The 27,414-nt window shown below is 40.3% G+C and overlaps 1 protein-coding gene and 1 long non-coding RNA gene across 3 annotated transcripts in view; one reads left to right on the top strand and one right to left on the bottom strand.

The window, feature by feature from the left end:
• The window catches only part of LOC130522605 (uncharacterized), a 4,891-nt gene extending 1,171 nt beyond the window's left edge, over positions 1-3,720 (top strand). Inside the window, exon 2 of the long non-coding RNA XR_008949655.1 lies at positions 2,766-3,720. This is a non-coding gene — a long non-coding RNA (uncharacterized LOC130522605). The remainder of the gene's footprint in view (positions 1-2,765) is intronic.
• Positions 3,528-27,414, bottom strand: adarb1a (adenosine deaminase RNA specific B1a). 2 transcript variants are annotated; one of them, XM_057027147.1, is made up of 10 exons: positions 27,232-27,414; positions 17,032-17,109; positions 11,892-12,826; positions 9,836-9,950; positions 9,169-9,337; positions 8,523-8,677; positions 8,128-8,296; positions 7,072-7,253; positions 6,700-6,878; positions 3,528-5,594 (listed from the first exon to the last, which is right to left on the bottom strand). In XM_057027147.1, exons 1-10 carry the CDS (start codon positions 27,329-27,331, stop codon positions 5,418-5,420), a joined length of 2,259 nt encoding a protein of 752 aa, XP_056883127.1. In that variant the 5' UTR covers positions 27,332-27,414; the 3' UTR covers positions 3,528-5,417. The 2 variants fall into 2 exon arrangements, with proteins under 2 accessions (XP_056883127.1, XP_056883128.1); XM_057027148.1 differs by lacking the exon at positions 27,232-27,414 and adding an exon at positions 17,593-17,611.

The following is a 27,414-nucleotide window of genomic DNA, read 5'->3' as shown; positions in this document are numbered from 1 at the left end:
GTAATCACGGTACACCAATAGAATCGGTTTGTGTGTCTTTTATTTTTTATCAACTTATTTTAAATTGTTCAGCTCGCACATATTACTCTATGAAAATTGAATATATGGTAGTTTGTTACAGGAATGTCAACATAAAATATCGAATATGTATTAAACTACATGAACGTCACCATGGACCCCATCGGAAGTTGCGTAGCTGCACCGCAGTTTACCAACCGCAAGATGGCGGTAATGGAGAAAAATATTCCCACGAGTTCTCCCGACCAGTGTCCCTGCCCTCAACATCGACAGTCATCACGATATTCTTTTTGTCTTTTTTCATGGACAACATGGTCCGTTGTCCGTTGTCTTTTGACCTCAGTAAAGAGGCTCTGCAACGGCATAATCATTATTAGATTCTGGAGTAAATGAAATTCACTTTTGTTGTCTCATGTGCTTGCTTCCACTTTTTCTGTGCCAAAAGACTATTGTGCAAACTACCATCCTCCTTTCAAGTTGATATCTTTAAAATACACAAATATCTTTCTGTTATTGCTCTTTTGTAGAGATGAAACTGTGCAATTTACAATTAGAAAGAATAAGCCTGGTGTTAATGCACTTACACAATACCAAACACATCACAAGACTAATTTTAGAGTATAATAATTGGTATTTGCCCAGTGATTGATTAATTGCGGATCATGTTCATTTAACATTGACAACTAACTTGACCTAAAACCAAATTACTAAAGCAAAATAGAGAAATTTTAATTTTAAATATTACGGTAGGCCACAACAGCTGGTTTATTCTACACAACAGCTCTCAGTGATAGTCTATAGTAGAGTTTTAGACTTTAATTCATATTTTAATTCATGTTTTACGGAAATATTCCCCTCAGCATTCGCGGTAAATTTATAAAGAAAAAGCTGTCTCATGAAGCTGAAGGCTGCATAAAATTTCACAAGTATGTGCCACATCTTTGACTTGGCATCAACTCCAAGTGAACCAAGCCACTCCAAATATTTAATTAATTTTCTTAAGACATAAACTCTTCATGTTGTATTTTAGAATTTAGACTAGAATCTTACACAGATATATAAATCAAAGTGAGAACATGTCCTTAAAAAAGGTGCTTCGCTCCTAATTTCTGCATAATGTCGCACCTCCACAGTACATCAGCTCCAGCAGGACACTGCAGGCTACACTAAATATTCCATTAGCATATGACTTTGTCATGCAGCTCTGATACAATAATGCTTCAGTGCAAAGGTCAAAAATGCACATTTACAGATTTTTTTTAACTTATTATTTGTTTTCAACATAAAGACTGGTTTGGAGTATATCTGGACTAGAAAATAGCTCTCTTTCAATATATTTTGTCATGTATAAAAATTCTCAAGTGAAAATGCATATGAAAGTAAAATCCTGGCCAATAATTCATAAGAGACCAGAGTTGTGCTTCCAATAAGCCTGAGAAAGGGTAAATGCCATAAACAGGCTCTTGTAGAGGCTTGTGTTTCTTGCTGTCTGATCTGTATTACTCTTGCCTCCCTTTTCCACCTTCCTGTGCAATAATAAGGTCTTCATGGGTCCAGAAAGTAAAGGTCACCATTTATTAAGAGGAAGAGTGAAGAGCCTACTTACTCACTGTGTCCCCTCACAGCTCCAGTGAGCAGAAAATTAAAATGGAAATTTAAGCCTTGAACAGAGTCCAGGGTCCCATTGACCTGTGCTGTGTGATTTATATCACTTCAGTGGTACCTGAACCACTGAGCTCTGACTCATAATATTCAATATCACTCCTACACTCCAACATGTAATTTACTTTTTTTTATGGACTTTTAATTTACTGCATGCACAACATAAACTTAAATCCAGGATCTTTATTGGATTTGTGTCAATATCGCCACAGTGGATGAAAAGCAATGCAAATCTATAATATTTTTGCCCTGGTAAAAGGTCCAGGAAGTCCTGGAATGAAAGCTGGAGTTAGCCTAAAGCATTATATCCACAATTTTATCTGATTTAACAGTTTGGAGAAAGAATAAACTCTGGCACTGTTTGGACAATCTGCCTATTGCTGCTATACTATATATACTACATTAATTTCATTAAATGAGTGCTAAGGGAGGACACAGAGCAGGAAGGGCCGATGAGAGGCTGTCAAGATACTTTAAATCTGCATTGTCAGCAGTATTTTTTCCCTCATCTGTTAAAATAAAGGCATTTTTCTACTTTGTTTACAATAAAATAAGAAAATAATTAACTAATACATCTTCATTGGTAGACAGGTAGCTACAGTACATCATCACTACATCAGAAAAAAAAGATAAATCATATCATGCCATCCTTGTCAAGAACCTTTCCAACTTCCAACTGTTCATTAAAATGGGCCATGTCTTCGGCACTGCTTTAATTTTAATTTTTGCAATTCATGAAGAAGCAGAGAACTGGCAGCGGTTGTAATCCTTATCCATGGGATAAAATACAAAATGGCTGAGAAATGACTATCCATGAGTGGTTTAGGGGAAGACTTACGAGAGGCCTGCCTGCCTCGCGTAGCTTGTCGCAGCCTCAACTGGGCAGAATAATTTGCAGATAAATTAAAGAAGGTTAAGAGCTATTTCCACTAATCCCACCTCACCTTGGCACTGTGTGACTTTCCTCCCTTTTCCAGCCACTATCGGCTTCAATCCCCCTGCCGGAAGTTCTGCTTCTTTAAGAACTGCGGCTGTCCCTCTGCAGAGCGGACAGGTAGATAATCGGGCTGTCTCATGTTTTGCAGGTGCTGCTGGCTGATATGACACGCAGTAATAGGCCTCCAACACGTGGCAATGGAAGACGGGGAGGCTTTAGATGGCGGCTGATAAATAGCACCTGCCAAGTGAGATGTCAGCAACAACAGAAGTAATTCAGCCACTTTCAGTGATGGCACATATATTTGCATCACACCATCACCACCAAAAGAAGCTTTATTTTTGGACTATCACTCCAACAACAAAAGAAATTGGTATATTATTTCCTGTCCATTTAATGTTACACTTAGAGACATTAATTCGCAGTAAGAAACTGAAATGTTTGCCACAGTCACAAGTCTATCTTATTGTAAAGTAAATAAATTGGATTTGCAGGACTGAAGCATGATGCCACCATCAACATTTGTAAATGAAAAAAATGTATTTCAGTTTATTAAGTGTGCATTGATTTCGGGGGAATGGTGGGTAACCTTCACTTAGCCTTCACTGTCACATTTAAGAAAAAGAAAAGGCTGCATTTTTCTGTACATGTATTATTTACCATCCAAGTCAGACCAGAATTTAACCCACACTTTTGGAATTAATGGCCAGAAATCAGAAGAAATTACAGTAAAAAAGGAAAATTTTAAACAAATAATGGAATTATTTTGATAAACTGCATCAAGGTGGTGGAGTGGGTTGCACTGTGGCCTCACAGCAAGAACAGAAAGGCTGGCTTTTGGTTTTGGTATCCGTCACATCCACAAAGTGTGTATGAAATGGTGAATGTTGGGAGCAAAGATTACCAAACCTACATGTAATATCATTTTATTAAATCAGTGACATGACAGGATATTTTATAGTTCTCATGCTTTACAGGTAGAGCTCATGCAAAAGAAGCCCCAATCTTGCTATCATCCATGGTGTAAATCAAGAATGTAGTGCATGGTTGACTGATCACACCCCGACCTCTGTGGAAAAGTGGTTTTCCTGGAAAAAACATAATTAGCTGTGGCCGCTAAAAAAAACCCTGAGGGTCTGAGCCTGGAGTGACGTTCACACACGCACACACACATACACACACGCACACACCACACCACCATCTGATCAAGAGAAGAAATACATTCAAATATATAAACATGTCTTGTGTTTGACACAGTGTAAAAACCTAAAAACCTATCTGAAAATAAAAAATAATATATACTTGCTATTGATGATACTGGACAGTTAGCATTGTTTCTGTTTTTTGGTTTGAAAGACATAAAACACAGGAATGTTTCCAGCTTAAAGTTGTATTTGAATGAGATGCTAATCTGTGGGAACTAATAGGAAAAGAACAGTTTTTAAACATTTGACTGATGTTATCTTTGGTGAGTTTTCAATGATCTGGGTTTTTTTTTTGTCTATGATGCATATGGCATGTGACTCGCAGTGTTTGAACAGTTTCATTGCATAAGACATCCCGCAAACAGGCTCAGCTTATCCAGTATTTGTGTGCTTAAATATGAACAAAAATGTGTACTCCAATCAAGTGATCAGCCATGACTGAATTAAAATGTGAGGTTGTTGCTTTCAATTGAAAATTTCTGACATTTTAGTGAATGATTCATGAAAATGTCCAATCGTGAGCCAAAAAAAAGCAGAAGAGTAACTTTTTTCCAAAGTGAAGCCTGAATTCTACATTTAATTGCTCAGAATTTTACTCAGATTAGTTTCAACATTTTGATTATTTTCTCGATTAACATCATTCATTCCAATCTCCTTTTTTCTGACACTGCTTTGATATTCTTACATTAATCTGAATCCACGGTCAGTATTTTCAATTAACAAGCTTAAATTTAAGAATGACAGGAGTACTAAATGTTCACCTCACAAAATATAATATATCCTGAAATCTGAACAATTCTTCTAAATACTTGAATGAACAACAGATTTTTCCACCTAAGGATTGCAAAAATATATAACAAAGATGCTCTAATGTGTTGAAATTCAGATAAAATTTATGATTACCGGTAATAAATAAAATGTACTTTGTATTTTTAAAACACTTAAAGTCCAATTTAATTCAATATGTCCTCTTATAGGAGATATATATTGTCTGAAATTCTAACTAAAGGAAAACCAAAACTGGGATTCAAACAGCACCATATCAGAAGGTTGGAATTTTCTGGTTGGAAGTCTTGGAATTTTGTTTTACTGGGAAAAGTACTTCACCAATAGCTTTGAAATGAGATGTAAAGATGAAATTCAGATCATTGAAATACTGTATATATTCAAAAATAAAAAATATATTCTTGTTCCCTTAAATAAGAGTGGACGGTTTTACCAAAGGCCAGAGGACATTCTCAAGTTTTTACACACAGATATCAAAGATCACAACACTCAACATGAAATACTGTGGACTTCTACAAACTTGGTCATACATGCAAATGGAACATCTCACTACTGTTATATAAACAAGTGCCATGTTTAATTCTGCTGTTTACAGTGTCCGGCTTTACATTAGACCTCTATATAAAGTTGCATAACTAACTCAATGATTTTATTGTCTCACGCTGGCTGAAGGGGCAAGCACGAGGCTATAAAACAATGGAGGAATGTTAAATCCACAGTTCCTGACATCCACTTTCCCCCCAAAATCAAGAAGGGAATTATTTTTTCAACTGCTCAAAATAAAGTTGAATGTGGTCACTGGTGCTGACTCAGGTGGTGACAGAAAACTGGTCCTGCTCTATAGGTTTCTTCACCCAGGCCCCCAGACCAGATTTCTGGAAGGCCTTGAAAAGTGTCTGCTTGGCGCTGTGGTAGTCCACCGCTGCTTGCTTCGCCTCATGGTAACTGCTGGGCCTTACAGTGCGGATCCGCAGGGACGGCGACAACTTTTGGAGACAAACGACAGTGTGTCTTACAAAGGCCATAAAAAGATAAAACTCCGTAGTGACACAGCAAAACATGGGGGTGGGCAGAGCTTTGTCTTTTGGTCTGTTGTGAGTTTATAAGAATGAATTTAAAAAAAAATTATGAACCTCTATGCAGATGATACTCTGTTGTACAATTTGTTTTGACATTTTTTAAACTATGTCTGTATCCTTTTTTCAAAAAACACTCTCTGTAAGAACTAAACTTCTTTTATAGTTGTTATGTTTTAAATGCAAAGATATGTTCTGCTTATTTTCCAGTTCAGACTATTTATTCTACCAACCACAACTCTGCTGGACTCTGTAATTGGTTGTTTTTGTGCTGCACAATATACCTCAGAGACTGGAACTGGCAACAGTTGTTGCACACTATTATATCTCGAGTCACCCCACAAACAAAAGAGTTTAAAAATGTTTTTGATGTTAGCAAGCAAACAACTTTTACAGAGCCTTTTATTCTGACTTCTACTTTGATAGAAAAGGCAGAAGGCAGTATGACAATGGCCAGCAATGGCCATAAATTTAGAAAGCAAGACAGGAACATGCTTTATTTGTGCTACAATGGTGTAATTTGCTATTTTGCAGAAGCAAAAAAGAAAGTTTAAGACACGGCTATAGTGCAAAAACAATGTTTGTGTTAACATTAGCAATTCAGGTTACAATTTTACACTGTATACAATGAAATGGAGGTAAATTATTACATATTTATTAAGTCTGATGTGTATATCAGAGTAGTTTGTCTTGATGTCCCATTGAGTTAGAGAGAAGGGATGGAAACTCATTATTGGTTCTTTATTGCTGTCCAGCCCACAATAGAATGTGTCTTTTGTTGGCTCAGACTGCTTCTTTGATATGATTTAATCCAGCATAATATGTTAAGTGTCCCCTTTCAATTAAAAAGGCACATTTTTTTGATCAGAATTGTGTCCAAAGTGACACCCAGAGTCGGAACCCCAACGAGCAATAGTGGCAAGGAAAAAGGTTGTCACAAAAGAATTCTCATACATTCTACCACTGTATTCTCTTTCCTGAAACAAAATACTTACTTCCTTTTAATTCATATTACCTTGCTGTGCAGGCGCATCCACCGGCCGTAAAGAGCGTGCTTACAGAGTCTCGATGGCCGGCCAAGGTCGTCTTTCCCTGTGGTGGCATTGATCACCTCTAGGCCTTGGTCTCCTACCGTCCAGTTCACACTGAAGTTGGGTGCTTTTCCTGGCTGGCGAGCTTCTGCATTACTTATTCCTGTAAAAAGGCAAACCATGTTTTATACAACTATAGAGAGAACAGAAGGTAATTTTCAGATTAATGATTTTTGACCCCCCCCCCCCCCTTTAGGCCCAAAAGAATGCTTGAAACTCAACTGTCACATTTGCAGCTTAAATGCAGCAAATGTGACAGTTGAGTGGAACCTATTCAAGAGCCCTCTAATCCTCACCGCTGAGCAGCGGTCGGTTCAAACTGAAGGACTGTGGCAGGTCCTCGATGTCAGTGATTCTCTGGTACATGGCTCTGGAGAGGTGGTCGGCGTGGTACAGACTGCCCAAGATGACGCTGGAGAAGTAGATGGGCTCTGTGAAATAGCTCATCAGGGAGCCCTGGAATCCAACCACATTCCACCTGAAGTGGGGAAAAAACAAATAGTTTTACTCAGGAAGACAACCGTAAAATTCTCTCTAAATCTATAGACAATGGTCACAATAGTTAAGAGAAGTATCGAAGCCAAGGCCGTGGAAGATGTCGAACACGGTGATAAAAGAGGAAATTCAGCACTGTTGATGGCACTAATTTTCTGGATTCTGATTCTGCCTCAGCAGACTTCAGAGTCACCTCCTGGGGATTCGTCAAGAAGCCTAATCAAAGTGTCACTGACAGACTGTGGAGTTCGAGTGATTGCAGCATGACACCAAGATGCTATAATTCGCCTTTTTTACATATGCGCATAATCATCAGGATTCCTGCTGCTGCTGCTGCTGCTGGGATTTTTAAAAAAAACACTTTAAGATGCTCTACAGATGGGTTAATTTTGCAAAGGAATATTAGGGAAAGAAATTATAATAATAGCTGTTTCAGTCACTCATGTCGTGATTGTGTAAAGATGTTTGGTTGACGAAAGAGTTCTAAAGAAGTCTAATATTTAACATAATTGGTCAATAGTTCCACGAGTTTGATTCTTGCTGTAACCCTGTTACAGCAAAACAACCTTCCTCAGCTATAGCATCGCTATCATAAGATAGGAAGAGCAAATCTATATCTCAGATGCTACCGTGATTTAGATTGACCTCAAAATGTTGACCTTTACTGTCTATGAACACTTCCTCTATATGGTTAAAGCTGCTGCTCTGTTAGCATGCTAATCTGTATCATGACCAACAAGCATAATCATTCATGCTCTGATTTGGTGATCAGTGTGAATAGAAGTCATAACCTTGGGTGCTACCATCCTCCATATTGATAAAAAATTATACAAAATTCATTCTGAAATATATTGTACCTGGCGATTTTGTCACTGCAGGACATGGTGAGCAGCCTTTCACCCTGAAGAACCCCATCCCAAGTCTGGATGGTGTTACTGGAGCGAACTGGGATGGTGCCTTCCCCAGACTCGATTTTGGTGCGGAGCTGCCCACGAGCTTTCCTGTTAGGGTGCCTGTCTCCCTGATCTGAGAGGACAGAAAACAAGCACGGAGTTGTTTTGAGGACTATGTGCATCATTGTGCTATTATGCTTGTAGTTGTGTGTTTGTGTGGATGGATGGATAGGTGGGTGAGTGGGCCAGGGGGGTCGGCAATTTTAACGTTTAACCTCTAAAGCACTTTGTGTTACAGTCCTTGTATGAAAGCTGCTATATAAATTAAATAAGGCTAAAGTCATCACTCATCCGCTCACCTTCCACTCCAGCCTCGTGAGGAGAGAAGATGCGAGCATCTCCGCAGGGTGAGGTGCTAATGTACAGGTGGAACTGGACGTTCTCCTTCAGTCTAAAACCTTGTTTCTTTTCACACCTGGTGAAGATGGATTTGTGGTGCTCCTCTTCATGGTTGCTGCAACACAAATGTATGCTTTAGCAATCAATTTACGAGGAAGAAAACTGCTTCGAAAAAAACAATATGATTGTCTCAATACAGATGACACAGCTTCGATACATCCAACTCATTTCTGAAGCACATGTAGAAAGGGCAGAACAGTAGTAGATTAGCTTCAGCTGCCACGGCTGCACTATATTAATGCTCCTGCGTTTGCTCTATCCTGAAAGGTCATCTATAATTTGTTGCAAAAGCTGTGGCAGTTGTTTGAATAATCATTCAATTTTAAAATGTTTACTAGTCTCTAAGTATTGATATGTTTAAAATCTTGCAGTAGTTCTCCAAAAATCTCTGGAATTTCCCTTGAATGTCTCCTGATTTATGATTTAAGGGTTATTCTGAATTAGAAATAAGATAGTCCTCAATACAGGGCATAGCCCTGTCAAAATTCTACATTGTTCTTACATTTCTGTGTCCATTAGCAAAACGTGGGGCGTCACCTGACTCACCTGAGAAAGTGCTCCAGCTGGGAGTAAAGGTACCTGATGAGCGAGCGACGAGCTACAATTTCTGCATGGCAGTCGTTAAGGGCCAAGCCTCTATCACTCATGTATTCCCCATTAATGCACTTTGTCCCTGATGACACGCAGATGACCTCAGCCTCCTTCACATCAGTGCCTGTACAAAAGGAATATGAATGAAATATATGCCTTTATTTGGAGATTTCTCAAAAAGAGAGAAAGGGAAGAAGAAATTGGTCATGTGTGTTTATACATATACTAAAGATTCCTGTGTCAAAAATTCATGGAAGACACCTTAAGAACTATGAATTAGCTGTAAATCCTAAATCAACAAGCTTACAATGTAAACATACTGCAACAAATTCAAATTCCCAATGTTGATGTCTTATCATGACCCCTTATTCTAATGTATCTGTTGTTGTTAACTTTGCTAATAAGTCAGGCAAAATAATTGGGGAAATACATGCAAAATAACAATTTCACTCCAAATAAAATGCTCAAATGTGTAATCATGGTCCAGCAACAAAAACCTGCAATGCTGAAGGAAAGGTAGAAATACATAACAATAAGATTTTTTGCTTTTTTCACGAACATCCAGCAAAAATTCCAAATCAAGTATTTTCACTGGAGCCCAAGAGCAAACCAACAAAATCACCTGTCGTCATGACAACGCCGGCCAAAACTTTTCTCCGAGCGTGCGGAGATGTGAAGTTGTCTGTCAGTTCGCTGAACTTATCGACCACCAGATGAGACACGGCATCTGCCAGGACCTGTGGAAAGGAAAGCAAACACGGTTCTTCAGCAGTTCTTACCGAACGAGGCAGACAAGACAACACAGGCCTTGGGGATGAGGACATCAGATCTTACAGGAAATCTGCAAATCCCCCCCCGTTAACACTGACATAACAATTTCAAAGCATGATGAAAAGCAAACTTGTCTTATCTTCTCTGGAATATTTCAATTGTGCAGTGTGAATGGCACAGATCTTAGTAGCTTAAACAGTTGGATCGTTTGCTTCAGTGACTGCTGGCTGAGTAAAAGAGTGACTGGAAAGGTTGCTGTAATGAGCAGGGGTGTTTGAATAGCACTCAGAGAGCGATGCTAATTAAGATAGCAGCTTTGTTATCGGTGTGCAGGGATTACAGACAGGGATTAGTTTATGTGTAAACAAATTCCTGGTCTATTGAACTCGCCTGAATGTGTCTCCATCTTCAATCAGACTTTGTCAGATTAGTCACAAGGAGTGACATTTGTGGACGAGTCTTTTCGATACACAAGGGAGATCTAACAAGGAGGTGTATTCTACAGTTTGGTTTCCAGCTGAGGCTTTGTAATTTGATGGACCCTGCGTGGAATAACAGAGGTGTGCTGCCTCTTCACGTTGAATTTGGAGATGTGAAATACAGCACAGGATATGCTGCCTTACTGCTAACCCTTTGTTTGATCTGCCAAACCTAAGTTTGAGCAAGTTAGCAAGAGAACTTTGTTTATTGTAGCCATTTCAGGGACATTTTTTAGTAGAAAAATTCATTGAAAGAGTGATGATTCTGTGCAGCAGCTGAATCTCATTCAAGTTGCTTATGTTACAAAGGGTCAAAAAATGAAGCCTTTCTTAGTCGCCCACATGAAGTTGCTGATTTGGAATTAACTTGCTCATCTTTTACGACTTCCTTTTTACACTTGGCAGTAGCACTCGGCATCTTGAGTTCTTGGAGACGGTAGTGACTACATTTGGATAAGCAGGTGGGGTTGCAGGAGGAAGAATGGACGGCTGTAACTTTTGAGCTCGGTCTATGCAGCTCTCCCACAGACTGTATTGTATGTTAGTCACGTCAATCAAATAGACATACCCCAGTTTTAAGGGATTAAAATCTAATAAATCCAAGAAATAGTTTCAGATGGACCACCACATCATATTTTAGGATGATGAAATTTAGCTGTCATGACTTGTGGCTTTTATTTAAAGAGTATTTTATGATAAATGTGAGTGGATTGGAGCCTGGAGTTTTGGAGCTAGCCTCCAGTGGATCTCTGTGCCATTGCATTAAAAGAAATGCCCTCTTTGATTTCACTTTTCAGAGCAGAAGATTAATTCCATCTTTTGTATACAGTTTGTGGTCACAATGTATCCAAAACCAACTCAACTTCAATCCATCACAGTTTATGCAGGTGCACATTCCTGGTATATATTTCCAAAGCATTCATAAAAGTGCATTTAAATGAAATTGGGACATCAGTTGTCCAGTTTCTCATAGCACACTGTTGGAATACAGCTGTAAAAGCCACATTATCTGGATTGCTTGAAGAAAACTGAAAAGAAATATGACACCATGCCATTCCCTTAATCTAATGTAAGAGCAAAAGCACTTTAAAGGCTGCCAGGACTGACACACAGTGTGGCCAGAGGGTGATGTTTAATTAGACAAAGATCAGAGGTGACAAATAAATAAATACAATTAGGAAATAACTGGTGAAAAGCGCTTTCAGCACCTTATCAGATATTGACACTGGAGGATCACCAACAACTAATCGAAATGCAGTATTTGATGACCTTGCAGTAACTTGAGCAGAATATTAAAACTCCATTCCCACTGAGCAGGGCACTTCTGTTCTATTGATAATAACAGTACACCTTAATGGAACTGGGTTGCATTTTCACCGTGGGGTGCAAAAACAATTAAAATGCAGCGGCATGCTAATTACATCTTACCTGTGGCAGGTGAAGCTGCAGTCCCTCCCTGGGTATGGGCTGTCTTGACGGAGCCTGATCCAGCTGCATGTTAAAGAGAGCCGACAGAGCCGCTTGGGCAGCCCGGGCCTTGGCCAGTTTCTTGTTTCGTCCGGAACCCTGGAAATTCTGAGCATCTACCATCACTGACATGACAAAGTTTTTGGCGTGGCTCTCCCCGCTTTCCGACACAAAGTCGTACTTCAGTCCAGGCCGTAACTCATTGAGGATCATGACTGGATTCTTTCCGCTCGTGGGGGAGATGTAGGTGGAGGGGGCTGGAGGTAACGGCGCTTGGACAAAGTTTGGGACAGGGGAGGGGAGCAACGGATACTCGATCCCCAGCGAGCAAAAGGAACCGTTGCTGTTGGATGCGAGGTAAAATGAGTCATCGACAGGAGTAGACGTTTCAAAGGCGTTAAAGAGCATGTCTGGAAAGTCGGCCTGGTCTGAGGTGAAGTCCGTGTGAACCGACAGTGTCCGACCCATCGCCATGTGGGCCTCAGATGCATTGGGAAACTGGACAAAGGACCGCAAGGCCTTCTCTGCTGCATTCAGTTTGGCTTTCTTCTTTGTGGGACCTGAACCCTCGAAGAGCTGCCCGTTGACCTCTACGCTCATGACAAATACCGGGGCGTGGACAGGCCCGGTCTGAGAGAGCAGCTTGTACTGCAGGCCAGGCTTGATCTCGTTCAGCTGCATGAGAGCATTTTTGGGCAAAATGGGCCCAGGAATTTTCTTCCGCTTCTTGGGCTTGTACTTGGAATGTGTGTGCCCATTATTGCCCTCCTCTAAGGGACGTTTCCTCCCACCCCCAGCACTCCCATTGGGGAGTTGAGCAGCCTCAGCTGCAATCCCCTCTTTGGAGAAGAGGTTGTCGAAGTTCCGATTTTCCTTAACATCTGTGCTGCATGAACCTGCGGTGCCCAGAAAGAGTAACTTACAATGCCTTCGTTGCAGGATCTTGTAAATGCAAAATTTAGAGATTCCTTAATCTCACTTTGCAACTGAACAAGTGATGTGTGCTCCTCAATACATTTGTGGTGACAATATGTGAAAATATTGGTAGCAAATTATATTGTCGACACACATATTGCTTTATTAGCTATCAGCCAGACCGCAACCAAATAAAATTTGGGGTTTTAAGACCAAAACTGAAATAATGCAAAATAAAGAAATTTTTCTTCAGTCTTTTTAGCTTCTGGGTTTAGGAACACAAACCACCCTGCCCTGTTAACAAAGCTGATTGAACTTAAAGTAAATTTTCATTTATAACATCCTCCAGCAAAAGCTCGATAGGTTACTCCTTTCGGTGCTCAGGACAGAAATCAATCCAGTAATATGCAGGTTTAGAGAAAGAGAGAGAGATGAGCGCAAACAAGGGGGATCGACTTATCCTGAGCAAATTCTTAGCCTGAAGAAAAATACCAGAACAGATTGAACATTTTCACTTTTAGACACAAACCAGCATGATTGAGCACAGAAACAGAAGTAATTACACAGAGATTACTGCAAGAATCACCACAATGACTGGCTGTATAGTCGGGATTAGCTTAGCAAATAGCTGATAATTAAAATTCTCCCTTTTGTTTCTCTTTTACATCTCAGTACTACTCCTTCTAGCAGGTTTTTAAAAGTCAATCAATGATCAAGATCCCCCTACAATGAAAAAAACATTTGCTTGATTGCTGTGACATTTAGCTAAAATCTGAATATCTGCATTAGCCAGATCCTGAGACCAAAGGTTAAACTGTTCACACCTAGTACGGTTTGCATAGTGCTTTCATAAACCAAATGAATCAAGATGCCATTTTGAATTTTTGGTTATAATGTGTTGTTCATTTAACTGAAAAATAAATGCTCCATCTGAAATATTTAATCTGCATTTTTTTCCTGGGTCCTCAAAAGAACCAAGGATGCCAATGAGAGGCCAAAATTCTGAGCATGTGTGTTCGCTGTGGTGACAGTCAGTTAACCGTGTAAATAGATAAATACACTGAAACATTTAAAAATAAGTTAAATAAATTGATCCTGATGCTTTGTGGGATAATGTAGATTAAACCTTGCTGAATGGTTGATACTAATGATAAAAATGCCTAGGATAGTACATGATGACATTAGATCATTGATCAGAGGAATGCACAACATAATTGAGTCATTAAAAACTTAATTTAACTGTCTTTGTGCTGCAAATATGATTTGACAATGAAATAAAAATGTCAACATTTAAACAAATCTAAAGTGGATTAACATGGAAAAAATAAAGTGAAGACCTACAAATTAAAGAGTAAATATGTTAGCAGGCATTTTACCTGACTGATGTTTGTGAATTTTGCCTCATATACTCTTATTTGCTTGCTCACTTCATGCCAGTTGACTACAGCTGGCTAGTGAAAATGAGCAGGCAGAAGCATACAGAGAGGAGCCAATGGCAGCTAAAGCCCTGAGCAACAAGACAGTGTTGTGATTATAGGTCTGCAGGGGAAGAGGCAAAGTGTTGTGATTGTTACAGTTGGCGCTTTGCCTCATTAGGGACAGAAAGTGTCATTATTTACATATTTGGGGCATTCTGCAAGGTCACAAATCCAATGGTGGAAACGTGAATTGCTGCATTACAAGTGTTTCGTAACTATTTTATATGCTTGCCTGTCTGAGATGTAATGTCAACAAAAAGCCCTTGAACAACCTTCGCCACCTCAACCATCAGCTTGAGTCTAAAATGTCTGGCATAATTTGAATGTTTTCCCAAATGGATTTGCTTTGACTTGCTCGGAACAGGGACAGGATTACTGGCGTCTGCAAGAGCACAAATGAAAAAAGTATTTAAAGTGGCCACATCAGTTAGGATGGAGGCACGGCGTCAGTCAGCATATTCATAGGGTAAAATTCTCTACCTGGTTTGCCTTTTCGAGCACTCTTTCTCATTCCAGTCTTCACTGGCAGAAAGATTTGCTAACTCTTTAAAGTGGAACGCCACGGCAGCCTGAAAGTTGATGGTTTATATATATTTTTTCTAAATTGCCTTCTTCGAGCCAACCTCCTTTCCTTGAGTATACACCATTTCAGAAGCACAGGGACAATCAACAGTAAAGCTTGTTGAACTTCACTTTATATTAAATTCACTCTAAACTTACTGTACTCTTTTCTCATAAATCATCCATGGTCTTATTGTGAGTTGTAGCATTGGAGTCGGCCTAAATTCCAAATCCATGTGCCTCTCTGTAGCTTATTAGTTTAGGGCTTAGAATCCACCATCAGACTGGACTGAACTCTTTCTGTAGATATAAGTTGTCTTTAAAATTAATCTCTGATACTACCCCATTAAGGAATTGTCAAAACCTTTTCAAGGGCTATTTAGGAAGAATTAAAAGTCAAACCTGCATTGAGGAATGAACTCAGGATTACATTGATTCCTTGCCTTTATAATTGAATATTTGTAACATAATTTGGGCCCACAATCATTGATACACATCTATGTTACACTAAAACCTAAAGATATGACTGCAACATTATCACTTAACATTGTAAAGGTGGTCGGGCGTACAGGGGCTGTAAATAGTTGCCAATATGAACACAAGGAAACCACTTCCCAGAGTGTAAAGTAACAAATTAAGGTTCTAAAATATTTCTAACCAAGAAAACAATCAGAGATGGCAAAAAACAAAACAAAACATCTGGATGGAAGCAGAAGATGGTCAAAGAGTAAATGGTAATGTAAGTGGGACTTCCATTAATGGAATCTCATATTTATCTGATAGATACCAGTTTGCTCATGTCCATGGTGTTCCCTCCTCATACAGTAGGGTTAGCCATGGAGTGCCTCAAGGTTCTGTACTTGGACCAATCCTCTTCACATTGTACATGCTTCCCTTAGGGGACATTATTCAGCAGCATGGGATAAATTTTCATTGTTATGCTGATGACACTCAGCTCTATTTATCCATGAAACCAGAGGAGACTGAAAGACATAAAGCCCTGGATGTCTTCAAATTTCCTCCTCCTTAACTCAGGAAAAACTGAGGTCATGGTGTTTGGTCCTGACCCTCTCAGGGATAGATTAGATCACATGATCACTTTAGATGGTATCTCATTAACATCTAGTCTCTCTGTGAGGAATCTAGGAGTAACTTTTGACCAAAATCTCTCTTTCAACTCACACATTAAATTAGTCTCTAGAAGTGCTTTTTTTCACCTGGGTAACATCACAAAGATCAGGAAGCAACTGACGCGGCATGATGCTGAAAAGTTAATTCATGTTTTTGTTACTTCCAGGCTGGACTACTGTAATTCTTTATTATCAGGGTGTCCAAACAACTCTTTAAGAAGCCTCCAGCTGATCCAAAATGCTGCAGCCAGAGTTCTGACAGGTATTGACAAAGGAGATCTCATAACTCCTGTAATGGTGTCTATTCATTGGCTGCCCGTTAAATTTAGAATAATTTTTAAAATTCTTCTTCTGACCTACAAGGTCCTCAGAGGCCTAGCTCCATCCTACCTGGAGGAGCTAGAGACACCTCATCATCCCAATAGACCACTCCACTCTCAGAATGCTGGTCTACTTGTGGTCCTCAGAGTCTCTAGGAGTAGAATGGGGGGCCTAGCATTTAGCTACCAGGCCCCCCTGCTATGGAACCAGCTCCCTGTCCAGGTACGGGAGGCTGACTCCATCTGTACTTTTAAGATTCGACTTAAAACCTTCCTCTTTGAAAAAGCTTATCATCACTAATTCCATAGTTCCAGTTACTATCCTAGACATAATTATCATACTTAGAGGGTTGTCTAATTATTAGGTTAACATCTTAGTTATGCTGCTATAGGCCGAGGCTGTCGGGGTCCAGATTGATTGATTCATTGATTGATTGATCTGCTTTGTGAGCTCAGAACTAAGATCTTATTTGTATAAATGGTCTATTTTGGAATTGCTAGTCTAAATTGATATGGCAGGTGTATAAATTCAGATTAGTACTTCTTTTATTTTCCTTTCTGGTGGCCTACATAGTAGATATGACAGCCTACTACGACCTCTTAATTACTTGACATATGCAAGCATCAGAGAAGGGCACATTTTTTTGCTGTTGTTGGTTATAGACTGAGAAGCATTGCTCGGTTGACTTGGACTCACTCATGCTTTCCACTTCGTCAGCCTCTGTAGTCGGCTGCCTCTGTTGCTGGGTTCGAAGTAGCCGAGCTCTCACGCAACCTGGTGGAAAGAGAAAATGTGGTGGAGAAAAAGGTTATTATTTATATGTTAAGTTAAATAATAGCATGTTTGTGAAAACAAATGAAAAATACTAGAAAAAAACCTGAAGCACTCGAGCAGACCAGTAATTGTAAACCTTGCTTCTCATTAACCTGCATCCCCTCTCCACCGTGAAAATTACACATTTACACATTTTCATATATTTGATTGCTCTATTTTTTTCAGTACCAGGAATTAGAGAACTAGACATAGACAGACTTTATTTGTCATTAATATTTGCATCAAAATGAAATTACGATGCAATGTCTCAGTGCAAACAGTAATAATGACAATAGCCAATAATGTTACATACAATATTTACAAAAGTATAAATATACATACAGTATAAAAATAAAAACAGAAGAACTCTGAATAAATGATAAATGTATATATATATATGTAAGCATTGGTATTTTTTATAAAATGACCAGTGTATCTAATAACCTAATCCTCTCCATGCTCAAATGCTTATCAGCTGCAACAATGGTTCTGAGGGATAAACAAGTGCTACATTAAAAAAAGCAACATTTAATTCTGACAGCCCCATTATAAATACTGCATGATATTTAGAAACCTGTTATGTCCACGCAGTCTTCAAATCTCAATATTAATTTTGTTATTCTATCTTTTTTTGCAAATGATTTCTTCACAATATCATCACATTTCTTTCTGTCCACAGGTAGTTCTTTGCCTCAGGAGGAAATCCAATAAGAGAATTTGTTGCTTCATAAATGTTGCTATCCTCAGCTACAAGTGTGAAGACCTCAATTAGACAAAACAGCTAATCAGCTTTGCTCTGGGAGGAGAACAGACCAAAACTCAAAGCCGACGGGATTGACAGGAAAGGCTCCACACTCGGTTGTGTCTAATCGCTCCTCTGTCAGCAGATATGGCCTCGTGCCCTGCTGCCGCTCAGCCATGTGGCTCCGAACATAAGAAATGACAATGTTATCAGGCTCCTCTGGCCTTTTTTTTGTGTGTGTGTGAAGCGAGTGGAAGGACAACAGGCTTAGGTTGCTTTTCTCAAGATAATGTGAGTAGAAAATTAACTCAGGATGAAAAATGTCAACAGATGTTGCTATCAAAGAGGGTTGTCAGGGAAACAGTAACTTCTCTGACTTTGAAAACTGTACTATGTTAAGAGGAGAAACCTTGCTTACTTCATTATAGAACAGTGGAAGCCATAAAAGTTAGGGTCATGGTTACCAATAGCTATGGGACCCAGTTCATCTGTTGCCAAGTGCCTTCTAGATTCACAAATACATCCCCAAGAATGGATTTGCTGTAATACAAAACGCCATTTACAAATTGGAAAGAAAATGAGATTGTGGGCGATAAACAGCCAGCAGAAATGGAAAGTGGCACGTATATAGAAAGAGCCCGTGGCCTCTCATCCATGTCGTGAAGAGAATCTGTTGATCAGACAAATAAATAAAATATTTTATGCTTTCTATGCTGCTTTCTTCTTCTATGCGCAATAACCATAATGACTGAACAGAGAAGGGGTCGCTGTGCATGTATAAATAAGGTTAGCAGAAAATGAGATGAGAGAGAGAGAGAATACACTGAAATTACTGACCCTTTAAGTAAAAACAGATATATTTTTTAAAAAGAATTATTTTAGTATATACATAATTTGTTCATGTAGCTCAAGTACTCAAGTAGAGTAATGATTGCACTATAGCTTTAAAGTATTGGAAATAAGAAGAGTTAATACTTAACTAAACAACAAAAGATTACCTTTACTTGGACTCTGTCCACTTTTTGTAGAGCCATCCATGCTAATTAACGATCGCTGTAGCCTATTTAGTGCACTCAATGAATCCCAGGATACATTCTGAAAAGTAGTGCACAACTAACTACTGCTTCCTAAGCTAGAAATTCAACCACTAAGCATGTTATATTAAAATTACTTAACCATCTGGTACATGTTCGCTATATGACAAAATGTTGTTAATGCATGACGGTCTAGTCTCCAAAAGCTAAATTTTAGTGTATCAGTGAGTTTACCAAGAAGTCCCCTCCACCCTGCTCCCTATAGAGTCATTTGCAGCCTACATCGTCAAAAAGCTGCATGCACATTGTGGCAATGGAAGTGCTGCCCCCAGTGTACCCCCCACTGTTAAAACAGAAGAGGAAGCAGGATCAAAATAATCAGAAAACCTTGCAAAGCTGAGACACTAAATTAATGCAGTTAATTTTGATAAACAGCAGAGTGGCTAATAAACAAGGGGAAGTGTTGCTGGACTGGCACAGTCCTGATTTTATGCCTTCTGTGTTTGTGTACATTAAATAAAGCCACTGTAAAAATAAAAATAAAAAAATGTACAGGCGCCAACTGACAAGCCTCCACGAGGTGCCATACTTCTGTTGCCACAATAGGCACATCCATCTTTCTTCATAAATGGGTCTGCGCAGTGATTAGAGTAGTGAACGAGTGCATATCCTGGAATCTAGGGAATAGCTTACAAATACCCAGAGAACAAGGGAGGTTCCAGATGGATGGATGACAGACAGACAGACAGACAGACAGACAGACAGACAGACAGACAGACAGACAGACAGACAGACAGACAGACAGACAGACAGACAGATCAATATTTGCTTGTGTTTATCTCATGGCTTGTTCACTGACATTAATGATGCAACATACATATATACAGACGTGTCGGACACATGGTATCTGGGATCATTACCCTACATCAGCCAACAGGAAACCCCATCAGCAAAAAGCAGCCATCATCAGGAACCAGCAACCGAGCTGACAGTGATAAATGGCTTCTGGAGTCTTTTTCTGCTGCTTGGGGCTCCCTACAATCAGGGCCCCAAAGAGAAAACAACAGCAAACAGCCCTCACAGAACTCTTTCAGTGGCCTAATGCAGATGGATCGAGGGTGACGAGGAGCAGACAGCAAAGAGAGGAAGAACATGTGACGCGGACAAGGGGGGAAAAAAAACTTCCTTCGACATCGCCGGCAGCGGTGTGATTTTCTAACACACAAACTTTCCTCCCCGTGAAATGACATTTTGGGACGTGCTTAAATTGGACGCTGGCAAATCTGGGTGTGGAACATTGATAGGTTTGGCAGAAGTAATGGAAACATTGTATCTGGTCGAGAAAATGTACCTAATTTAATCTCAGGTTAAAACACCGCTCCACGTCCGAGATGATGGTGTGGAGATTATCATTTAACAGCATCTGCATGAAGCATAACTTGTATTCATTGTAAAGTAACAGTGAATGAGACAAAAACAAAATATTTAAAAAAATCAAGGACATTTTTATACGCTTTGTAGCTTAAATGGAGATAAATGCCTGACCTTTTCAGCTTAACAGGAAGCTTATTAACCTACACCGCTGTGGAAGTTTCTGTTTTAAATTCACTTAACTTTTCACAGGCTTCTGGATCTGGATGGAAATGTGACATTTGCAGCAGATTGCCGGCGAGGCAGGGAACAACAGAATCTGTCTAATGTGAGAGGAGAGCTGTCATGTTCGCTCACACACGCACGCACATACACAAAATATAACTGTAGAAGCAAAACAATGGTCTGAAAAATGTCAGGGAGCGGTGTGCCTGAAGACTACCACAAGGAAATAACAACTCCTCAAGTCATTTTAGACGTAAAGGGAAGGTGTGCAGTTATTGGGAGGAACATCCTAACGGGGAATTTGAGAACCATCAGACTATCCACCATGCTAAAAGTATTATAAATTGCCAATTTACACTACTTCTCTGCCAATTTGTCATCATTTATGCCTATAAACAATTTCACTGGGCCATTACCAGAGGAGGAGAGATTATAGAAGTCAACTTCCATCGAGATTTCAAATATGGGAAGAACATGGAAACTCCACACCGAAGCAGTAGAGGCAGATAATCCAGAAAATATGTCCTGAAACTATATTTATTAAAATCATGGGAATTTTAAAAGTTATACTAATCTTCTGCAAACAGGGCTTTCGATCATTTGCTGTTTATTTTTTTCTACAATCCTCGCATTACAAACTACAGAAACAGTCCTCAGGGACCCCCACAGGCGATCAACCATCTTTCTACCATTTTCACGGCGACTCCGTGAAATCTTCATGGTGCTTTTAATTTGTTTTGCAGCCCCGGCAGGAGCCTGGCGGGCCCGCGGCGAAGGCTGTATCAATTCCACACGCCCATGTGACCGACAGGGCTTCCACACACACACACACACACACACACACCACACACACACACACACACACACACACACACACACACACACACACACACACACAGCTTTCTCCTCCATACAATCGTGCTGCTGACAGCAGACTCTTCAGATCCTCTGCTGTGGCCTCTCCACAAGAGGCCGTGGGCAAGTGGCAGCCTTCCCAAAGGTGAGGCATTTAAGTGGATTATCCACTTCCAGACAGAGGGGAAGCTTGGATAGCACACTGGAAATGAAGCCTGGAGCCAAACGAACGGCAGGAGTCACCTGGTGTGCTCAACTCAAGGTCACCTGAAGCAAGCAAAATCCTAACATATAATATCCATCATTTTATAACTGGGCTTCCTCTGATATCAACTCTCAGGATCAGCGCTTAATGAGACGTGCACTGTTAAGGACCACAGCTTCATTAACTGATGAAATTGATGAAAAAAACATTGATAAGCACTCCAGGAAGAGTTCTGATTGGCTTCTGGCAGCAACGCCACCCATGGAAACACAGCACGGCCAACTTCAATGGAGAGAAAAACCATTCAGTTTCCTAAAATGTGATTATGGAACATGTTAAATATTCTCACCCTCTTTTTGCTGAGTTGTAGAGAACTATTAAGAACATAGCTGCGAAGCCTCATTTGTTAGTTACCATAATTGGGTCTATTTTCTTATATAAGTTCACTTAATGCATAAAGGTAATGATAAAACCATAACGGAGCCTTACTGATGACCTAAAAGCCCCTCACACAAAACAAGATCCAGGGAAATAAAATCAATGTAAAGTAGATTTACACTCTGCATTTGTCTTAAGTGTTTACATGCTATGGTCAATAAACTTTATATAGCAGCTGGAGATAAACTGTGAATCCCTGTTGTCTATATTTGTCAGATTACGCCCTCACCCCCCCACCCACAGAGCTTGGAGCACGCACGCTCGCTTTTCCATTTAAAACCGACACAGGTAGCTCACAATTGCTGCTGACTTTTGCTGGTGAAAGCTGTTTGTGGCGACAAACTGGGCGCTGAAATATTCATGCGCGGGGGCCAACAGCGCGAGAATGTTTTCCCAGAAGAATACATTCTCAAGAACCCGGTGAGTTTTACGACCATGGTTCTAAGTTTGAAAAGTATAAAAAAAAAGGTTTTTGTCCTTGGGTGTTCTACTGCTTTTGGGAAAATATCAAAGATCGTTGTTATTTACGTGAACCCATTGAAAGCAGTTTTATTTTATCGTTAAAGTACTTCCTTTTCTCCTGATTGTGTGACTCTTGCAGGGACTTGTTTGACTCTTTATAGATAGAATTAACATCCGAAATGAATCAATAAGCAGATAACTGTGAGTCCAAGATGTTTTCACTGAGATAATACCAGTAAATTACATACACAAAGTTATTGTGTTGGAGTGAATTATCAGCCAATCAACAAAAATATGTCTGTAAAAATGATTGCTTTAGTTTTAGTCAACCAAGACAAAGAATTAGATATTTAACCACCCTACACACTCCAACGCTGTAGATTGCGCAATAATATCAGACAGCTAGAGCAGGGGACATGAACAAGATGAATCCGCTTCAGCACAGAATCGCCAGTGGGGCTGGTTTTCCCTATTTCTGAGGAGAGGAAGCCTGTAGGCAACTGAGTATACAGCAAACGTGATAAGCTAAAATCTAAATCGTCCCAGGCTACTGGCACTGCTGAATTATCTTCATCATGGATCACCAGCGTACCAGGTCATTCGGACTGCTAGCATTTACTAGAAAACAACAAATTACAACACATTAAAGATCTGTTAAGAGTTGGGAAATCCATTTAATAATGTATTGTTATAATAATGTCAACCTTGTTCTATTTGCATCATATTGAAAGAATATTACTCCAAATCAAACTGAATTGGACTTCCTGCTTTGCAGTTTGCACCAAAGTGAGCTTCTCCCGGACTCATCCTGTCTGCATCACTGGTCCAACCCAGCACAACAGATGGCTATCGCTGTTCTCCTCCATGTCCCAGCTTCTCCACTCTCTCCCCAAAGAGACCGAAAGGAAGAGGGGGCAATAGAGGATGGGCGGAAGGACAGACTGCTTGGGCTGATGTTAAATTTCACAGCCCACGGCCTCAGGATTAGCGAGCCCTGGAGCTGATGGACAGCAGGTGGGGGGGGGGAGGGGAATGCTGTCTACTGATGCCTAACAAGCAGGAAATGGTTCCGTATGTTTACCGTCCAGGCTTTCAGCCTGGTTCAACTTTGACAGCATGTTGGATGAACTCCTTTTGCCTGCACTAGCAGCTGTTCAAGTTTGGCTCATCTGATCTGTAATCACGGAGCGTCTGAAATATTCGTATTCAAAAACATGCCATGGAAATGTTTGTGCAATTGAATTTCTTGTTTGTCACTTTCTTTGTGGCTCAGCAACAGGCTTCAGGCAAATCCACTTACTTCTAAGGATCTAAGGATAAAGCAAACCCAAAAGACTTGAGTCTTATAGTACATCTCACTTGATGGAAGACAGTTTGCTTTTTTGCACTTTCCCTACACGCTGCACTGAAGCTGCCCTTTATTTAGCTTACTCATAAACACTGTAGGAATAGATCAGTAGCCTCATCAAACATGAAGTGTAGGTGCTGTTTATTATTGTAAAGGTTAAAATGAGGCATTTAAGTGCACAACAGTGCAGTAGCAGAGAGGTTTGATTGTGTTTTTAAGCTTTTATCAAATTGTGGATTAGTCTATAATTGCACTTTCACAACCCCAGGAGGGGTTTCCAGTCAGAAATGTCCCCATGAATCAAATTAACTAAAGAAGCGAGGGCACTGATCATCCTGTCAGACAGCCAGTTTAGCCCAGTCAGCTATAACGATGAGGAAGGTTAGCGTAATTAGTTTAAGGTCGTTTCAGTGACAGGTCATATTTTAATAACGTCACACATAGGTAAAGCAAACACAGTTTGATATGCACAGAACACTTTGGTTGCATGATCACATAGAGCAGCAATAGCACGCATTTTGTGCAGTATTTAAGAAAATTTATTTTTGGAAGTAATAGTAATTAGGTTTGATTCATTCCCCATGCAAGGGGCTTCCCTTTATTTCTTCTTTTTAAACTTTTCCCTGCTTTGATTCGTATTGTAACAACCTGCGTCAACTTTTTTAGACAGTGCAGACATTCGCTGTGATTTAAAGTATTCCTCTGCATCCAGAACTAGTTTGCTAACCAGTTGGTGTTATTGTCTAATCTGCTGCCCCATGAACTGATGTACGATGAGATGTTACCATATGATCTGATATGAAGGTGAGATCTTGCTAAACTTCAGTGGTCAAATTGCCTGTGGGTAAACACATTTCTATTAGCTTCTATTTATCATCAAGACTTAGCTTAGGCTAAAGGAATAGAGCAGTTTTTCAGTTTGTCTCCCCCATATGTGACAGCAGATGTATTATCACGTCCTCTATCAGCCAACAATGAATGTTTAATTAAAGCTGGGGCGTTACACTACTTTATTTACCCGTATAGCCTCTTATCACCCTCTGATCTTTTCAACTGATCTGACATGTGACAGCTGACAGGAGTATCAAAGTTGGGCAAACAGGGCTTGTCTCTATTAGTGGTGGATTAGTGAACATTGGTCAAAAAGAAGAGTGTATCTTCAACACAAACCTTGTCTTAAATCTGGATTTAATTAAAAGCCAATATTGGCACACCTGAGACCCGGGGCCAGCCTTAATGTAGGCTGCTGCCTCCTGCTCTATCTGTCTGATGTTAGCATTTGATGGACAGTCAGGGCGGTGGGGATGGTTGCAGAGGAGAGTCGAGGTTATCAGCGGAGCTTCAGGCAAAGCACCAGCTGCAGGCAGAGCGAGGAGGGATGTTAGGGCCAGGTGGGGTGGGGGCAAAGGGAATGTGTATCAATGCCTCCACATCACAGAGCTGTGGCTGGTTGCCAGACAGAGATCTGTGGCTGCGGGCCGACCAACACATCCCTCAGCGGCAGCGTGGCGTACACGCCTCACGGAGCACATCGGCTTATACCTCGTCTGAAATTCACTTTTGCTCCCAGTAGATTAAACTCACACTTCAGTTCATCTCACAACACCCCGCTAAGCAGAGACACGGAAATGATGGGCTCCTCACGCGCCCTGCATGCAAAGTAACGTACAATAGTAGTGCTTTTTTGGGGCGTGCGCATTAATACCGTTTACCGCACTCTTCATGAATAACTGTTAGGCTAAAGTGATGATTCCTGAGGAGGATAAAAAGATGAAAAATCACAGCACATCTGCTGCCCGGGCCCGTCGAGACAGTAGCTTCGAATCGGAATTAATGTGAGGACCGAGTGCACTTGAGGTTAGCAGCCGGTGAAAATATTAGCAGGCATTTGCAATCATAAATGAGTCAATGGAGCAGGATTGAACAGAAAATGAGTCGCCCTGGAGGAGGGACGCGGCAACAATGGGAACATACTGCATTGTGTCCGACGTTTACTATGACCACTGGTCCCGTGAGCGCATGAATATCACAATGAGAGATCGGACAGAAAACAATCTGGATGACAGCAGCCGAGGCAGCCAACCCAAAAGATCCACACTCAACAATTGACCCAGTTTCATTCTACTAGTGGAGTGCTTTTCTAATGGAAGAGAGCCTGACAGAAGAGGCTCACATCTATCAGGGACACATCCAGAGATGCTGGCATGTCTGTAAATGTGCACTCTTCAGTCTGACGGAGTTTCCTGATAATGTAAGTGTGTGTCTTCATCAAACCTTATTGATCCATCTGGCCAAAGTGAATAAAGAGGAATAAAGAGAGGAATGTGCAAATGAAGTTTAACTTAGTTCTAGAGGTTTAAATTAAAGTTATTTCCTGGAAAGTTTTTAGACCACAACTTTGCAGACAGTATTAGTTCACTCATTATTAACCTACTTGGCGATGGTGCACCCATATATGATGCATATTACAGCATCTGTAGATTGAGAACAAATACAATTCTTTATTTTGATGCAATTAGATTTTTGCATCATCCAACAGCCAAAAGTTTTACCCAAATTTATCATGTTTTTTTATTCTATTCAGGCTGCAGGAAAGAAATGACATTAAATCTGCTAAGTGACAAAGGCTATCAGGCAAAAGGACACTTGTGTTCATCCAGAAAACCCAGAATGCACCTGTCTATGAGGAAGGGTTATGACTACTGCAGCCTACCAGCAAAGGATATTGAAAATATGTTGGCTGCCACTCGATCCTGGAACAGTGACTGAAGCTTCTGCTGCGGATGCAACTTTGTTTTCCTGTAGGACAGCAACTGCTTCAGCACTCTTTCTAATCAATCTGAATCAAGATAAATTAATTATTCTATTAATTATTAATTATTCTTGTTCTAAAAATTCTAATTAATGACATTTAAGGGTGGTTTAAAGTTAGACTCAACCTAAAAACTTGAACATGTTTAGTTTCACAACCAAAGCTACACAAAGCTATTACTACTTCTTTCAATTACTTACAATTATTATTATTGTTGTGTCTATTTTTATTCATTTCAGACCAGAAAGCATGCATCAACTTTACAAAAAACATCAAATCTACTCTGTTGTGCAGAAAACCCCCTGCATCTTAGACAAAAGAAACCAACTAAAAATGAGAATTCTAGCACTTAAATCTTATTCCGTCCACGCCAGCATGCAGCTGAAGAAAACAGCAGCATATTTTGCAACTAAAACATGATTAAAGTTCACAAAAAAGCAAAAGCGGAGCACACAAGGCAAGACGAACTCCTGCAGAGCAGCTTTTCCAACCTGTTACAGAGTCAAAACAAGCAGCTCAGGAAACAGACCAATCAGTTCGGCAAAGAGCGTCTGGAAAAACCATCCTCTTCCCGCACGGTTGAGGATTCACCTTTGCGCTCGGAGCGTTTCTTCCTCCTCCTCCTGACCCGGCGGCGGAGCAGGCAGTAGTAGGCTCCTGCATCGCTGCAGCTGCCCAGCAGCAGAGCCATGACCCCGGCTTAGCAACACCGAGCTTTCCGGCCCCCTCAGTTACCCTGCAGGCTCCACCGTGTTCCCAAAGCCAGGAACAGAC

Source organism: Takifugu flavidus, chromosome 3, assembly GCF_003711565.1.
Source record: "Takifugu flavidus isolate HTHZ2018 chromosome 3, ASM371156v2, whole genome shotgun sequence".
Lineage (NCBI taxonomy): Eukaryota > Metazoa > Chordata > Actinopteri > Tetraodontiformes > Tetraodontidae > Takifugu > Takifugu flavidus.
This window is presented reverse-complemented; position numbering and strand designations above follow the sequence as displayed.

Bases quoted from the DNA above. Each gene is read 5' to 3' on its own strand.
- adarb1a (XM_057027147.1), bottom strand. From the start codon at position 27,331: ATGGCTCTGCTGCTGGGCAGCTGCAGCGATGCAGGAGCCTACTACTGC. The intron at 12,827-17,031 runs GTGAGTCCAAGT...TGGGCACCGCAG, and splicing joins TGACGAAGTGGAAAGCATGA to GTTCATGCAGCACAGATGTT. The intron at 8,678-9,168 runs GTGAGTCAGGTG...TTTGTGTTGCAG, and splicing joins CAGCTGGAGCACTTTCTCAG to CAACCATGAAGAGGAGCACC.